General features: G+C 35.4%; 1 protein-coding gene, 1 long non-coding RNA gene and 1 gene segment (V, D, J or C); 1 reads left to right on the top strand and 2 right to left on the bottom strand.

The window, feature by feature from the left end:
- Positions 1-263: 263 nt before the first annotated feature.
- Positions 264-665, bottom strand: LOC139216346 (probable non-functional immunoglobulin heavy variable 3-38-3). The segment is given in 2 exon segments: positions 264-535; positions 626-665. Coding segments are annotated over 2 exon segments (312 nt in total).
- Positions 666-1,871: 1,206 nt separating this feature from the next.
- LOC139216187 (uncharacterized) lies at positions 1,872-3,877 on the bottom strand. Its single transcript, XR_011585562.1, has 2 exons — positions 3,794-3,877; positions 1,872-2,061 (listed from the first exon to the last, which is right to left on the bottom strand). It is a non-coding gene; the product is annotated as an uncharacterized lncRNA (long non-coding RNA).
- A 4,858-nt stretch (positions 3,878-8,735) lies between these two features.
- Positions 8,736-12,120, top strand: cabp5b (calcium binding protein 5b). The gene is made up of 6 exons (XM_070848096.1): positions 8,736-8,783; positions 9,946-9,976; positions 10,092-10,235; positions 11,194-11,303; positions 11,455-11,602; positions 11,996-12,120. Exons 1-6 carry the CDS (start codon positions 8,736-8,738, stop codon positions 12,022-12,024), a joined length of 510 nt encoding a protein of 169 aa, XP_070704197.1. The 3' UTR covers positions 12,025-12,120.
- The last annotated feature ends 5,935 nt before the right edge of the window (positions 12,121-18,055 follow it).

Below are 18,055 nucleotides of genomic sequence, written 5' to 3'. Positions count from 1 at the left end.
ACTGTTGATTTCATCACTGAGTCTTCATAAGTAATTTTAGAACATGAGGAGAAAGTAAAGCCCAGAAGGAATAAAAGCAAAGCAAACTATAGTTATTATTGTTATATGTTACAATGACAATGAACAATGTTATATTCATTTTCATTTTCATTTCTAAATATGTCTGTTTCTCTCTTTAACAATGAACAAGTCCTGAAATCATTAGTGGTCTGAGGGCTCCTCCTCTGGTGGTTTGTTACAAGTGTTCAGGCACTGAGGGGTTTTCAGTCTTCAGGCTGCACATTCTGTCTGTTTAGAGTCACTGTTTTGCTGGAATCATCTGAGTCGATACTGAACTTGTTCTTTAGTGAATCTTTGTAGTATGCTGTGGATCCAGCTCTACTTCCAATCCACTCCAGTCCTTTCCCTGCAGGCTGTCTGATCCAAGCTGTGTAGTAGTCACTCACAGAATAAGAGACCTGACAGGTGATGGTCAGATTCTGACCAGGCTGCACAGTCACAGAGGCTGGCTGTGTCAACTGTTCACACTTCACACCTGTTAAAATAAGAAAAGGTTTTATAACAAATGATCAAGATATACAACAATAGAAGAACTTTTGACTTGAACAAATCCAGAGAGACTCACATCCAGCTACCAACAGCAGCAGCAGAGCTACAGAAAACATGGTTGATGTTGAAACTGACGTGCTGTGAACTCCACTGACGGCCTGATGTGAAGTTTTTATAGCTGAGTAACGAGGAAGGAGAGTTGCATAGAATCAAACTCATGAAATACCAGTGTTGGTCTAACTGGAGCCAATAGAAGAATCACAAAACTTAAACTGCTAACTTTGTTTTCACTATAAATTATTTATGCCAGACTGTGTTGTATTGACAACAATTCAATATTAAAACATTAAGTAAGTTTGTCTTGTACGTAATGTATGGTACCGTGCAGTGTTCCGTGGTAACCTATGGTATTCTATGATAATATATGGTAATGTACCGCATGCTATGGTAATGTACGGTAACGTATGGTAATGTATGATATTCTATGGTAATGTACAGTGTTCTGTGGTAATGCACGGCAATGTATGGCTGCAGGTCATCGATGATAAAGACAGAAAACCAAGCGAATGTCTCTCTCATCTTTCTCTCTGATTTCCATATTGCACAGTAGTCTTACCTGCGACATTCAGAGTCCTCTCAGTGGATGAGAAGCACTCATGAACAGCTCTACATGTTATAAGTTCAGATGATATAAAACGAAAACCAAGCAGAAGGATCACCTTACTAGATGGGAGCCAAATAGCTTTGGCACCAAAAAAAGTGTAGCCATTAGTGTTGTTCTAATTAAAACTACTGCATTTATTACATGCATGTTTTTTATCCTACAGTAGCCTTACAAACTTATTTTGACAAATACATGCTGTTTTTCTGAGTTCAGTGTTGAAGTCAGTGGACTTGTATGTAAAACTTGAGCCGTCAGCCCATTCTTTCATATTCAGCTAAATCTCACTACTTAGACTGAAGGTTTTGGCTGCTCCTTCCCAAAAAAGCACCAAAATACAGAAGTGAAACGATGCTAAGAGCAACATAGTATCACAGACACCAGGTGTGAGGTGGGGTTATGCCAGTAAGAGAAACAGGGTGCACATTTAAATATCTCATATCAGTTTACATATGTTATCACATAGGTTTTCTGTTTCTCATGACTACTAAAGGTTTTTGTTCTCCAACATATTAATAATAGACACGAGACCCAACCAACTGTGAAATCTCCAAATTTACATATTGAGTTGAACATGGGCTGTTGGTCCCAGGTGCTGGGGAGGTGAAGACCATAGCAATATATTATGGTACATGATAAAATGATAAAAGATACAATCGGATACTGGCAGGAGTATTATAAATATTTATTTGGTGAAATAAAGGAAGAAAGAAAAAAGTTCATATAAACATTTTCAGAAAATAATTGAAATGACAAAAGGACAATTATGATTACTTACATGATACTAAGAGTTTAAAAGAAAAATTAATGCAAAAATACTTTTTACAGAACATTTCAGTCATTTCATTCACCTGAAAAGACAGAAAATATGGATTAGTGCACCAATATGATCAAATTCCTGCATTTACATGTGTGATTATATTGAACATTGATTATATAGGATTTATGATGTATAATTTATAATATATGCACATGCAAATTACAACATTCCTGCATCATAAAATATAATAAACACATATGAATCCTGAATGCTGGTCTGACCGCTTCATAAGATCCATCACATTTTAAGTTAAACATTTACGCCTGGAACATAAATATTTTGTTTGAATTAAAAAAAAACCTAGGTGAGGTTTTTTTAAAGTGAGATCAACTTGGGGCACTGCACCATGTATTTTTCTGATGATTTGTAAAGTAAATGTGTCAACATATGGCACAAATGCAATGGCTTCTGCTGTTGTTTGTTGTACAGCTGTTTTAATACTTTAATTTGTCTTAATAAACAAAAGAGAATTCAGTATATTACTCCTAAAATGTGAAATGACTCACATAACTCAATTACCACACAGTTAAATCAACAGCTCTAAAGTGTCATCTGCAAAACTCTTTACAAACAGGATTTTTATTTTAAGAGTAGTGTTTCAGAGCTTTACATTTAAGTGTTGCTTTTTTTTTTTTTACATCATTCATAGTTAAGCTTTTGCTACACTAGAGTGCAAAAAGCAATATGCAAAAAGATGCATTGGGTTTGTGGTTAAAGGTCTTTCAGTTGTTAGTTGGGGTGGTGAACAAAGTACTTACAACAACAAAGTATATTATATATATATTATATTATTATTATTATTATATAATTATATATATATATATATATATATATATATATATATATATATATATATATATATATATATATATATATATATATATATATATATATATTATGTATATTATTTGTTATATATTATTGTGTTATATGTATTTGTGCACTACACATCAAATGTCTTGTGGGTGTAAGGCTCAGGAGAGAAAACACATGCACACAAACAGTGTTAATGCACCCCCTATAAATATGATTTATTTAATCAAATGTTTGCCTAAAGTTAGAGGGATGGTGGTGGCATTATTCTATTTTATATTTCATATTATTCAAATGTATTTTTATAAGCAGCTCATGATAAATTTACAAAAGATATGGTAAAGTCAGCTGCATTTATTTCGTGAATCGTGCTATAAATTTATAGTTACTGTTAGATTAATATAACAAGAGATTTTGTGACTTGAATTTGTTATTTGACATAAGGTCACCAAATAATATTGTATTAAAACATGAAAGTTTACATTTTTCTTCTTCTCATCTAACAGTATTCTGCTTGATACTTATTCTGCCTCGATTTTCTAGATATAGCCAGCATGCCATGAAATCATGTAAATGTTGCCTTTCTGTACTGGAGGGCACTGAATGAAGTAGCACAGTTCCTCAGTAGTCAAAACCACCCCCAGATGTCACAGTTAACAGAATAGCAACAGAATAACTTCACACTTCAAACTTCACACATTGTTTTTCCCTGTACTCCTTATTATACAGTTTGGGTTCTGCAGCAGTAAAATATAAAAAACCTGTTGATTGGCTTTCCAACTAAACCAACAACCATGAGCATGAAGCACACATTGTTTGTCAGGCTACAAGATGCTGTTGGATGTTTTATCACTGAGCCAACAGTTGTGACCAGGAAAATAATATATATTTTAGTAATGAAAGTAAAAAAATTTAAAAAGAAAATTTTCTGAAATTTTAAAATTACGTACCTTAGGTGATGGTCACCATGGTGCCTTTTGTCCTCTCTGAAAATGTTTTCAGTTATTGCTCAGTTACAATGACTTGTGTCCCTTTCCCCCAGCTGTCAAAATATCCATCACAAAAAAAATAACACATAACACATGTTGTTTAAACCAAGAGAAGCAAACAGGTTTCACGGACAAAGCAATTTTCCATGTAACTACTTATTAAACACTTCCATTTTAATACTCATTTCCTGTGCTCTGTGCTATATAAAATTTGAGTTTGAGTGTTTGCCAACGGTTAGTGAGCACTTCCTCTTAATCAGACCCTCCTGTCAGTAACAGTTCCTGCAGCAGGGAGTTCACACAACATGTAATAGATTCAGTGGAATTATTATTAAGCTTGATATACAGTAAGTTAATGATGAGGAACCCTGTTGTCCTTGAGTCCATGTTTTTAATAATTTAGATCTAAAAATCTATCATAATCTATCATAGTCACTTCAATCTAATACCTCTTTTGTATATTTGATTTCCTAAAGCTTTAGGATTGATTTCCTACCTTTCAGGCAGCCAGTGGATCACAGAGACAACAACAGATAGTACAGAGGACTGCTTACCTGATGTCAACTGGGGGAAATATCAGGGAACATGTTATTTCACATGATAAAGTTGATAATATTACCAAAATCTTATCAGTAACACATTATGTTACTTAGTTAATCCCTAAATTTCATATATAACTGTATGTTGTCTTACACGCAACACTGTTTACATCATTTTATTTGGACAAATGTATTTGTGTTGATGTCACATAAGACCAATCAAATCCCCTCTGTTCTTTTCATAATGTTGCTTACTGTGAACATTACTTATCATGATCAGTGTATTTATCAAACTCAGTCAGTTCCAGACTGGAGTCTAGAGTTATGAAGGAGGGATTGTAAATTGTCCACTTTCAGCATGGAAAAAGACAGAACATTGTTTTTCTGTTACTAAAGTGTGTTCAATTGACTGTACAAAGCCTGTGGATTTTGTCACTTAATGCTAAGACAGAGAACAGAACTAAACACTCTCCCAGAATGAGGATCGAACTCGTTTATTGTGATTATTCTAAATCTATTTCCATGCCACATGGTGACAAGATTATTGCACTACAGTCTCATTTTAATGTTTATTTTATTGTCACTTTTCACATTTGGTATAAAACTTATTAGAGTCCCCAATATTGCAGTCCCTGTTGGAAATGTTGGTTTCTCAAACCCATTGGAAGAAAAGGTGTAGTTGTAGTTTCAGTTTTTAATATGTCTACGAGGTTGACTTCCAAGTACTGACTCTCTGAAACTGTTAATGTTGTTATAGTTAAGAAGTGACATGAACACAACAGAATTAACAAATCAGAGTGACACTGGAATTTTTTTTGTAAAATATTCAAATTGCAGACAAGTAAATGAAGAATGTTTGCACCAACTATGCAAAATAACAGGTGGGAATGTTAACTGGTACATTGTAGAAACGCACACATTAGTGAAAAACCATTTTTTTTAAAAGGGAAGTCACAAACCACAACATCAGCTGGTGTTTAAACATTGTGGTGTTTTTTTCACTGAATCTTCAGTGGTGGTGCTATACTGGTTTCTCATAACATTTTAGATTTAAAATCATCTGCTGCCCTCTATTGGTTGTTGTAAACATGAGTTATTCAAGGATTTATGTATAGCGTCTGTGCTCAGTTGGATCACTGTGGGTCTAGCACAGTAATACACAGCAGAGTCCTCTGGCTTTAGGGTGGACAGTCTCAGATACACCATGCTGTTGCTATTATCTCTGGTGATTTCTATGCGTCCTTGCGCACTGCTTGCATACACTGTTTTACTTGCATCATAGTAAATAAGCCCCATCCATTCCAGTGCTTTTCCTGCAGGCTGTCTGATCCAGTGCATTCCAGACTGACTGAAATCAAATCCAGTTCCCTTGCAGGAGAGACTGAGGGTTTCCTGAGGCTTTTTCAACACCGAGGTGGAGGGAATCGACTCCAGAGCCTAGCCATTCAAACCTGCCAAAGAACCACAAGTATTAAGAGACGAGTAAGAGCTAGAGAGGAATAAATGCCCAAACATTAAATGTATCAGTATAGCAGCATGAAGCAACTTACAGGGCAGACAGAGAGCTGTCAACAGAAAAGACAGTTTGTTCATCATCTTGACTATGAAGATGTGAACCCACTTGCTTCACACTAACCAAGATGACAGCAAGTCAGAGAGGATAGAAGTATACCCTCTGAGGGGGAGGAGCTAGTGTATTTGTATAATCAAATATATTCTATATATTTCAAATACATCAATGCAGTACTGTGCAAACATTTTAGGCGAGTGTGAAGAAATGCTGTAAATTAAGAATGCTTTCAAAAATATAAAATTGAATTGTTTATTTCACTCTATTCACAAAATGAAGAGTGATGGATCACTTCATTTGGGACCAATCAGACGCCTCCCTGATGGTATTGCATGATGGATAAGTATCTGCCAGTATTTCTCATCATTGAGGACACCATTAATCCTGACCAAATCCCCAACTCCATTTGCAGAAATGCAGCCTCAAACTTGCAAGGAACCTCCACCATGCCTCACCTACATACATTCAGTACTGTCCCGTTCTCCAGCCCTTCGGCGAACAAACTGCCCTCTGCTACAGCCAAATATTTCAACTTGACTCATCAGTCCAGAGCACCTGCTGCCATTTTTCTGCACCCCAGTTCCTGTTTTTTCTTGCATAGTTGAGTTGCTTGGCCGTGTTTCCATGTCGGAGGTATGTGTCTTTGCAATTCTTCCATGAAGACCATTTCTGGCCGGACTTCTCCAGACATTAGATAGGTGTACCTGGTCACACTGGTTTCTGCTGGTTCTGAGCTGATACCGCTACTGGACATCATTTGATTTCGAAGGGAAGTGAGCATAATGTGTCTTTGATCTGCTGCACTAAGTCTCCTTGGCCGACCTCTGCGTCTACAGCCTGCAACATCGCAACGTTTCTTTGTGCTTCTTCAAAAGAGCTTGAACAGCACATCTTGAAACCCCAGTCTGCTTTGAAATGTTTGCTTGGGAGAGACCTTGCTGATGCAGTATAACTGCCTTCTGTCTTGTTGCTGAGCTCAGTCTTGCCATGATGTATGACCTTTGACATGAAACTGAAACATGAAACATGTCTTCCACAGCCTTAGCTTGGTAGCAGAGTTTGGTTGTTCCTCACCCAGTTTTAAGCCTTGGTTAATCATACACCTGACTATGACCTGACTTATGAAATGCTCTAAAGCTCTGCAATTTGTAGCCTACTCATGATATCTGTATCATTCAATCATTTTTTGAAACCTTACCCTCTGTTGTATCTGTTTCAACAGGATCATCAGAAGTTTCTGAAAAACATGCAAGAAACAAAATCAAAAATCAGCAGGTATATAACCAGCACTGCTCAACAGAAGTTAATTGTTTTTGATCTTTTCAAAATGAGCTTTTGTTGCTAGGCCATTGCGTTCCATCACACATCACACTTGTTTCCACCCCTTATTGGCATCATCATCATGCTACTGAGTCACTTGTGTCACCGTTTCTTTAAATTACCAAATTCTATTCAGTGCTCTACTGACATAGCTGTCCCTTTTATTAATGGACATCATTTTTACTCAGAAGAAGCCTGTCAATTTCATACATTTTACATGGTAAATTCGATGTATTTATCATGTAGTGTAGGTATATGATATGAACATCCTATCATATATATGAGCATCAGTGCTGTTATGTAAAAAGATATGAAAAGCGATTTCATGGCATTATCTTATTATCTGGAATCCTGCTCATGATGTCACATGATGCTGATCCTTTTTATGTACACTATACTGTATACACTAAATTCTCTATATTTGAAATTAATTTTCACTGACTTTGCTGTTTTTATGTGATCAAATTGCTCATGTGCTTGTTTATCTTATTCATGGGCATCTCATGCAATACCTCAAACAATTCAGCTTTAAAATGCGATCGTTGCGTGTAGATTAAGAACATCTTCTTTGCACACAACTTTAATTTTGTCCAAGCATATATGCTTATGTAATAGGCTATAAGATGTATATTCTCATATTAAAATACAGTGACCAAAGCATTTTAAGTGTTGCAGTCATTTATTGATAATCAGATAACTTGCAAGATTAATGAATGCCGTACTCGCTTGTATCTATTGCAACAATTAATATAAAATTTTAATCAAAAGTTCTGTCTATAAAATTGTGTTATTTTTCCCACATATCTAAAAATAATTCCAAATGCAGGCAGTGGCATATAATTCACAATCCTTCTAATACTAGACTGGTTCTCTCTCCATTTTCCCATCTGTTGTATTCTGTTTTGTTTCATTTAGTGATAGCAAGCTTTATCCAGACAGTCATTTACTCAACTAGCACAATATGGGAGGATGGAATGAATGAACAAACTGCAAACAATAAGCAAACACAGATATATATTCAAAATAGGTTTCCATTTAACAAATGAGTAAGGATTGAATTCCAAAGATGAGGTGAGATAGCTATTTTTTGTCATCGGTAAACTGTATTAAACTACAACAGTTGTTATTAAAGTAAAAATGTATTTATTTTCTATTTAGATGCAATTAATCTTTCATGAAAAAGCTTTTTACAACAATAATGTTTGACGGTGTATATGAAATTATGTATATGCACAGCGTTAAACCCATCTTTCTTTTCTAGACCAAAGCTTCAGAGATAATCCATATGAGAACTCATCCCTCCTCTCTGGCATACGCAGATCACTACTGATCACCGTTCACACACACACATACACACACACACATGCTCGCACAAGAAAAAAAGAAACCAAATCATATAACAACATATGACTATTTTTTTTTTTTAACAAAGATTTTCACAAAGTATCCCAGGATCTCGACCAAGGCTGTCATCATGAGTGTTAAGCAAGCCTGCATCTTTCTAAGAGGAGGAACGAGGAGAGTAAGTCAACATGGTTTTCTGGTTTTACACTGCAGTTTGTGGTTTTCTAGTCGTTTTTTACTACTTACAAGTCTTAAGAGTTTTATATATTTCAAATGAAGTAAGTAAATGTTACTTTCATCCGCTGATTGTTTATGAAACAAATATAGTTTTTTTTTGTTGTTGTTGTTGTAATGGGCATTCTTATATGGTGTTATTTTAGGAAAAGAAGCTTAAAGGACTAGTCCCATTCTGGAGTAGAGGTGGGAGGGCAAACTTTTTAGCTGGTGCATTAGGCGGGTGCATTAGGCAGATGCATTGGCACTCGTGACTCAAGCTTTGGTTTTTATGCATTGTTTCTGATTTCAAAGATTCTATTCATACAAAGCCTCAACACTTTATAGACAGTTGAAAACCTATTTACATACACTGCACAACTTGCTTAGTTACATATTTTGACCAGTGTTTGATATTTATAGACAATCTATGTTGATGTTGTCATCCCACATTATAATATAATTATACTGTATGATATGTATTTAAAAAATGTTCTAAACAAGGATTTAATAGTGGACATTGTTACAGATGTTGGAAGCACACATTTTTGGGCATTATTGCCAACTCAAATTGGCAGATTTGACAGAAATACACTTAATGTGTATTCAGAAACAGCCAGCAGATTTATGTATCTAATGTAATTTATTATAGTTCAGAATCCTTCTTTCGTATACTGAAGCTATAAGCTAATGCAAAAGAAGCCCAACAGATATTCAGAATTATTCTTTCATTTTGAAAAATAGGTTTTAGAACTGAATAAAAGTAGCTGCATTTTCTCATTCGTTATATACAGAAATTATAGATTGTTTGTTCATATGCACAATAACTTTACAGGGGCACAAAATGTGAAGCCAAAATAATGAACTGCTTAATGTTGATGTTGGGCATCTTCACCAGAACATCATTTGAATGGCGTATCACTCCAAAACAAAAGATCTAGCAAAAATCCCAACATATAATAGTCTGAAATCACACAGCAAATGTAAAGCCATGTAAGAATCTCATGATTTAGGGCACTTTAACAGAAGAGATAAAAACAATTGTTGCACATTTTGTGGCAAATCACTGTATATGAAACATGTTGGCATAATTTAATTGTCATATTTGTGTCCTTACTGTTTTACAGACAAGAACTCTCACAAATGATGAGATTGAAGGTAACTGCTGTTTTTATGTATTCACATATATTTGTTAGACTGCTCAATGATATATACATCTCTTTTTTTTTGAATCACATACTATTCTCAAATTTTGTTTTTGTATGCTCTCTAGAGTTGCGTGAAGCTTTTGTAGAGTTTGATAAAGACAAGGATGGTTTCATAACCTGTAAAGACTTGGGGAACCTCATGAGAACCATGGGTTACATGCCGACTGAAATGGAGCTCATAGAACTGAGCCAGAACATCAACATGAATTGTGAGTAATGTCCTCTAAATCATGATGTAAAAGGACTGCCAATCATATTAAAAATATAATCCATCGTTGTAATAGGTATATCCCTTCCTTTTTCCAGTGCACTATATGAAATATAGAGAAGAAGAAAATAATTTTTGGATGCCAGTTTTGTAGGTTTTGAAACATTTCAAAATGGTCATTCACTACCTCTCTCCAAAACATCTGATCTCAATGCTCAAATGCAACTACAGTATCTGTGGGTGCTATCTCTGCCACAGCACGTTTTAAAATATAATGCAAAACATCTTCAAGACTCATTTTGAAAGTGCCATGTGTTTTAGGTTCAGTATCTCCTGAGACACAGAACATATTTGCATATTTCTATCTCGAAAGTAAACTGCAAAGTGTTGCCAGGAACAGTCACATGAATATATTCTCTGTTGGCGTATGACATTGTATGTCTGTGGTTCACATAAATTACAAAATTAAACCACAGATGAAAATTAGCCTCCATGGCTAAACCTGTCTCATTTGCATGATGTTTACATGATGTCCACCAATGTGCATTGTCCCCTCTCAAATAACTAAACAAATTATCAATATACCCCACATGAGAAGCATCAGATATTATATTAGGCAACAGTAGCAAGAAAAAACTCCCCTTTAACGGGAAGAAACCTCGAACAGAACCAGGATCAGATGTGGGCGGCTTTCTGTCCGGGTCCATGTTGGGTGGAGGTTGGACTCAGAGAGAGAGAGAGAGAGAGAGAGAGAAAAAACAAACAGCAACTAAAATATTAACAGCAACTATAGACAACCTATCCACACTTGAATGACTGACTGAACACTGTATGATGCACTTCACTGAGATTTTGTATGAATTCCTTTATTTCAAGCATGGAAGATGAATAAAGATAGCTGGAAAAACTGTCACTAATTGCTTATACTTATATTAGTCATATAATTTGTCTTATCACAGTGGGGGGGCGGGTGGACTTTGACGATTTCGTGGAACTGATGACCCCTAAGCTTCTTGCTGAAACTGCAGGGATGATTGGGTTGAAGGAACTTAAAGAGGCATTTAGAGAGGTGAGCTCAACATACCTATTCTCTTTTTTTGGTCTTTGGCACCCCATGGTGGATATTAAATGAACATGCTGTAAAAGCTGAACTCTGGCAAAACATCATTTCATGACTACAATATGAGTTTTAACCTGTTTTTCCTCCCCCTTTCATACAGTTTGATATAGATGGTGATGGGGCGATCACATCTGATGAGCTGAGACATGCCATGATGAAGTTATTAGGAGAACATGCCAGCCCAAAAGAAATTGATCAAGTGGTCAGAGAAGCTGACAACAATGGAGATGGAACAGTTGACTTTGAGGGTGAGAAACAAACACACGCAAATATATGTAGTTGTTTTGTAGTGTTATATTAACTTGTTTGCTCTGTGAGATACAGAAGTTGGTATAGAAGGTATTGTAGCTGACTCACTGGTATGACTTACTGCAACAACTACAGGCACCTGAGCCTGCATTAATATTATTAGTGTCACCTTAATTTTTGCTGCTAAGACACAATGTCTGAAATTTTTCAAAAAATCTGTTCTTGGAATAATTTGTTCAGTCAGATTTCTTACTATTTATATTCAATACCAAAGCAGAACATGCATGAAGTGTGGCACTGTCCTAGCTATGATTGAAATTGTGATCTCAGTTTGCTATAGTATACACCTACAAGAATTTAGCTTATCAGTATCTTGTCCATTCTCTCCACAGAGTTTGTGAAAATGATGGCGCAGAAATGAGGACAGAAGAATGAATACATGACTGTAAATGTTTTTTACTGATTGTAGTCCACTTCTAATGAAAATGTTTCTTTTTTTCCCCCCGTTTTTTAAGTGGTATCTGATTCATACAAGATTTCAAATGAGCAAAGTTTTGTTGCTTTTATCAAAATTGACGGATATAAAATCGCTAAAAGCTCTTAAGGGCATGGCCTTAGGCAGCCACACCATTAACACCTCTTGGATGCTTCATTTAAGCGCAACAAAAAGCTTGTTATCATCTAGTTTGCCCTGAATCCCTAAGACCTGTCCCACAGAGCAGTGAGTGCATACAGCACTGTCAGCTGTTCAGATAAGAAGAACTAATAAATGTGTGTGAAATTAGAGGTGTCTTGAAATGTCCAGTTAGGAGTGCTGCTAAAATTTGAAAAGTACAGAGAGCAAATCTGTGTGATAATCTGGGTGTGCTGCACTGTTGGTTGGGCTGGACTTGGAGAATTTAAGTAAAACCAAAGGTGTAAAAAAAAAAATCTTACAGTCTTTGCTATGGAAAAATTATGCAAGTGAAATTATTTCTTTAGATAATTTGAACGTTTGAATTTGAAATGGAGCACTGATGTTCTCAACATGTGATTAAATTACATGTTGAAGGCAACATATGTGATATGAATATCCCTCTCTAGACACTGCCCTTTTTCCCTCCATAAACATACTTCATCATTATCAAAAATAAGTTCTAAAAGTTGTTCTTTCTCAGAACTTAAGAAAATACAAACTAATATCTTATGTGGGTGTAAACCTCTGTTTTTTTTTTTTACTGGTCTTTGGGAGGTGAGGCTCTTTCCAAGTTCTCTTCATATGGGATGGATGGTAGAGATACTGACATGTGATACAATACTGACAACTCAAGACAGAGTTGATCATGTAAAAGTTTAAAAATACTGTAGTTTGACAATATTGTACAATAGCCATTAAACTTTAAGAATTGAGACATCCATGCTGATGTCAGTCTCCCAGTAATTACAATTTGGATGTTGACGTGAGCGCTATTTAGTCACAAATGAAATACATATGTAACTCCTATGATACATGAACATGGCATTAGCCCATGGAAGCCATTAGTAACCGGACTGCATGCTAGTTGGCAGCACATGACAGCAGAATTGTGTCTGATCCTGAGGACATTATAAACATAAATCAGCTGCTCAGCCGTGTCCTCCCAAAAGTAATAGTTGACTCTGCCACAGACCCTTTAATGTGGCTGCAGCCTTGACCCTGGCATAAAAACCATCTGCCCCTTCAGTGGCACCAAGAGAACACGATGTGGGCCAAGTGTCCACTGCTCCCCCTTCTTCACCTCTTACCTAATACCACTACTGTGTAAAGGAAGCCATCAAAATTCTTAGTTTTGCGTATGAGCATACTTACATCTAAAAGATAAATTGTACATTTTAAACAATAAAAATGCGACGTATTTCTCCAATGTTTGGCATTTCTTCTTGTTTACTGTTCATTTTTACACATAATGTCTGATCCTGCTCTCCTCCACTTGCTGCAGCTGGGGTGGCACACACGTCTGATGAGAGATTGTTCCTTTGTGATCAATTAGTTGACATGCAGTGAGTTATATGAAGTAAATTCAGTCAGTTAAATGATGTAATGTTTTAAAGTTTTTACAGTTATTGAACTGTAAAATGTTGATTCATTTGTCAAAATGTCATATTAACAAATACAGTTAATGAGAAATAAATGTATTTGTCAACAAATATCACCACATGTTCACATATCCTGTGTTTATGAGAAAATACATTCTTATTGATAAGGTTATGGAAAAGGTTTAGTCAATTCATTTATCCGACAGTCTATCCAGCACTTTTTTTCTCAAGCAACATACTGGAAAGCTTTTCAGTTTGGTGTTGTGGATCCCCAGAAGATGATCTCTAATGATTACGTCCGTATATTTCATTAATTCATGGAATGATTCTGCTTCACTGTCAAGCAAAAATTTGTGTTGTTGTCAAGCCTGTGAATTAAATTTTTTTTATTAGTTGAGTACAATTGATTACTGAAGTACAGATCTGCCATTCCATGGAATGTGCGCACTGTAGTAGTAGACAATAGTCTTACTTACATATCATAGAGCTTCACTAAACCTAAATTAACAGAATATTGCATAAACCGGGCGAGTAATCCGAATTTCAACAAAAATTACTGACTTAATTTCCGAATGGCAGATTACCAATGATGATGATGATAATAATAATAATAATAATTACAGATTTATTTTTCCAACCACTTTGTTCATTTGGCATCTTCCACTGAAAATAATCCCTCAAAGGTTGCTAATGCGGTTGCATAACAAAAGGCCAACAGGAAAATTGCTGAGCGTGACAATAGCTATTTTTGTCTTTCAAATGCATGTGCTGGTCATAATCTCTTGAGGTAATAGAGAATTGACAATTGCTGTATCACTAAAAGATATCAAAAGATGTTACGGCAAGGATTTACAGATGCCATCACTGAATTGACATAGCAAGGTGCATAACTTCGCCTTGTGATGATGTGGTAGAGTTTTTTTCCAAGACCCTTCCATCCTTTGATTTTGACCCATGATAGTAATGCTAAATTTCGTTGTTATGAAGCTTATCAGAAATTCAATCGAGAGGACTCTCCAACCGTGATTGCTCAATATTTTCACTTTCACAAGGGAAAATATGGCGCAATCACAGTTCTCCTCCTGCCTCTAATTCATTATCTTATTGTGGACATTTACACTCTCACACTTAAACTGCTAAAATTCCCGCTCAAAGCCTCATGAGCCAATCATCTCATAGCTGTCAAAGTTTAAAACTGTCCACTGTCACCTGTCATTTCAGGCAAGTTGAGCCCCCTTTACCCCATGTACCTCCACTTGTCATCACATTCAGCGGCCATGAGACTGTGCTCATCAGAAGTCTTCTCCACAGTATTCAGTTCTCAACTATACTTTTCACCCCAGTGTCTAAACACCATTGGTGGGAATATTCTTAAATCTTTACCCCTATTTTAGTATTTATTGCCTACATATATATGTGTCACTTTCATCTGAGATCTAACTGGCAAATTCTACATATATTATATCATGCATTGTCTTCTAGGTCATGCTTAATGCATCCTTAATGCATTCCTCTAATGAAATTAGACTAAAAAGTATTTGCTCGTGAATTTGACAATGGTGTTGAGCTTCTCACCCAATCCCACACAACTCATAGAATAAATATCCAGTTTTGAACGAATCATTCATCACGACACAACATACATGCAACTACTGTACATGCAAACAATCTCAGGAATAATCTGTCTCTCTGGGGTGGATTAGTTCAGTCTCTGTAATCCTCATCATGGGATCCTCAGATGAACAGATGGCAGATAAGACAAAATCATCACTCTAATCTCGTGGACTCACAGAAAAACGCAACAAACAAAAAGATATAGGAGCTTAATGAACCAGAATGTGTTCTACAAAATGATGTTTTAATGTCTTTAAATCAGAGTTATTATCGTTTTTTAATTTTCATAGTTTTTATTTTTATTTTATTTTTAATTTTTGTTTTCACCTCCGTTTTATTTCAGTTAGTTTGCCTGTTTCAGCTCATTTTATATTGTTATCGAATGTTTAGTTAGTTTTTATTAGTTTCGGTATCATTTTTAGTTTTTTTGTATCATAATATTGGGGAAGTGTTTTTGTCAGGGGCAAGATTTAAAAAGTCCAGAATTGTTATTACATTACAAACATAACACTTTATGAGGGCTATTGACTCCCAGTCATGTAAACATCAGAGTCTCAATGAACATATGCACCAGTGTCTCCTCATGCTCGTTTAGTTGACAAATTTGACCAATGATTAACAGTAAAGCGGTTTCCTGTATATTTTCATTTTAGTTTAGTTAGTTTTGTAGGTACACAATATAATTTCAGTTTTTCCATTTTTTTTCTGAACTCTAGTTTTTATGTTTTTTTTTCAGACAACTAAAATGTTGTTTCATACCTAGTTTTAGTTTGAGTGTAATATTTAAATATGATTACCTTAATTTAAATCAAAAGACATGTATGATGTGTTAAAGTATAAAATGTAATACGGGGTACCATGGAGAATAGGCACATTAACCCTGGAGAACCCACGTGGTCAAATTTGGCCGCTGTTAATTGCTGCTACCCAAAATGAACAAACATAAAAAAAATTGTCAAATTTAACTTCAAAAACCCAGAGTGCCACTTCTGACCCCTGCATAGAGACACTTAGTGGATGAATATTGAACTGACATGAGCCAGAGTGGTAGTGACAAGATGACTGACCACATGCTGTTTTGTTGAGCTGGAAACATTGTCTTCTCAGCAAACCAGTGGTTGGTAAAATTGTGCTTTTTTTGTTAATCTATTTAGTATTAGCTTGCAGAATGCCTAGAAGTACGTTTTATATTCTTTTTGGATAAATTAGCAACTCTGAGCTAGTTCAAAAACGATGGGCCAAAAATGACCCTCTGGGTGTATGGGTTAAAAAATGTCGGGTCAAAAATGACCCTTTGGTTCTTTGAGTGACTTTGTAGATGGAGAATGGTGACAGTCCTGTATTTGGCTAAAGCCTTGAAATAAATTCATTTGTATAATATATTTTACTAAGTTACCTCAGTAGTACAGGGCCAGAGACTAATACTTATAATAACTATAATAATATAATAACTTATTACTTATTTTATATATAAATATATATAATAAGTCAATTGCCATCGATGTGCTGTGTGCAAGGACCTCAAAACTGAAATGCACTGTGAAAAATGTGTTCAAATGTGTGAAAAAGTTCCTCTCTGCATCAACAAAAAAAGAAATTGTTTCAAAGACTACCACAATGTCTAGTGTGAGTTCCTCTCTCTAGCAGAACAGATTTTTTGATAAGCAAAGACCCATGGTGTTAGTTTTTTGGCCTTGTGTTCTTGTTTCCATTGGCCAAAGTGTGTTTGTACATTTGAAATCCAGTTTATTTTCCTAAGTTTAAAATAGTTTGCATTGACAGTGTTTGTTATTGTGATTCTTTGAAATGATACGCCTAAAGCCCAATGGGTCAAATTTGGCCCTAATCCTAAATTAGGGAATAAAGGGTTAAAATTGAAAAAGTGGATATGTTCAGTGAACTTATAGCAGTCATTTAATGCATAGTTCATAATTTTCCAAAGAAGAAAAGGGTTCTTGGGTTCTCCAGGGTTAACATTTCTTTTCTTTTTTTTATCAAGTCATGTAGTTGATATGGTTTTCCCTGCAATAAAAATGGTATATTTTCATGCAAACTAGATTAAGACAAATGCATATAAAAAGTCCATTACTTATTTGAGAGCCCTGCAAAACAGCTCTTCTCAGTGCGTACAATATCAACAAAAGTGTACATTCAAATTACACCGACTCAATACTGATTTAGTTAGTTATTTATTTGTTATTTGGATTCCAAGAAAACAGAATTGACAAAAACCTTGATGTATGCATATCATACAATATATGAACTGTTAACAAACCACCAGTTATATCAATAAACAAAGAAAAATATATTTGTTAATTTGTAAATAGAAATATACAAGCATAAACAGGGGGTAGTAATAAGTGCAGTAACGAAGAGGAAAGGATAACCACAGTATTCAAGAATTATGCATTTGGCATTCCTTTTGGAGAACAAAAATAGATACAAAATGTACATTTATATATTTTCATGTTTTCACAGTTACTTGGTTGAGCTAGCTTCTCTACCTAAATCTAAAATAAAGCATTCCAGTCTGACTCTAAAGGCCTGCCCTTCCAGAAGGCATATGAGCACATGCATTAGCAGCTCAAAACAAAGTCCAGTAATCAGGACAGACAGGTTTCACATGCAAGTAGCATTCACTAGCATAGTATATGATGCTAAGATAAGATTTACAATGCAGTGATCTGCTCTTCTTAGGTTAGATCTCATTGTGCTTTCAATTGATGTCTGTTTGTTGTTTGCAGCCAAATTGTCTAGCGTGTAGAGTTGTCTAACATCATCCA

Source organism: Pempheris klunzingeri, chromosome 17, assembly GCF_042242105.1.
Source record: "Pempheris klunzingeri isolate RE-2024b chromosome 17, fPemKlu1.hap1, whole genome shotgun sequence".
NCBI classification, from domain to species: domain Eukaryota; kingdom Metazoa; phylum Chordata; class Actinopteri; order Acropomatiformes; family Pempheridae; genus Pempheris; species Pempheris klunzingeri.
This window is presented reverse-complemented; position numbering and strand designations above follow the sequence as displayed.

Coding starts and splice junctions, on each gene's coding strand:
- cabp5b (XM_070848096.1), top strand. CDS start 8,736: ATGAGTGTTAAGCAAGCCTGCATCTTTCTAAGAGGAGGAACGAGGAGA. Junction 9,977..10,091: donor CACAAATGATGAGATTGAAG/GTAACTGCTGTT, acceptor TATGCTCTCTAG/AGTTGCGTGAAGCTTTTGTA. Junction 10,236..11,193: donor CCAGAACATCAACATGAATT/GTGAGTAATGTC, acceptor GTCTTATCACAG/TGGGGGGGCGGGTGGACTTT.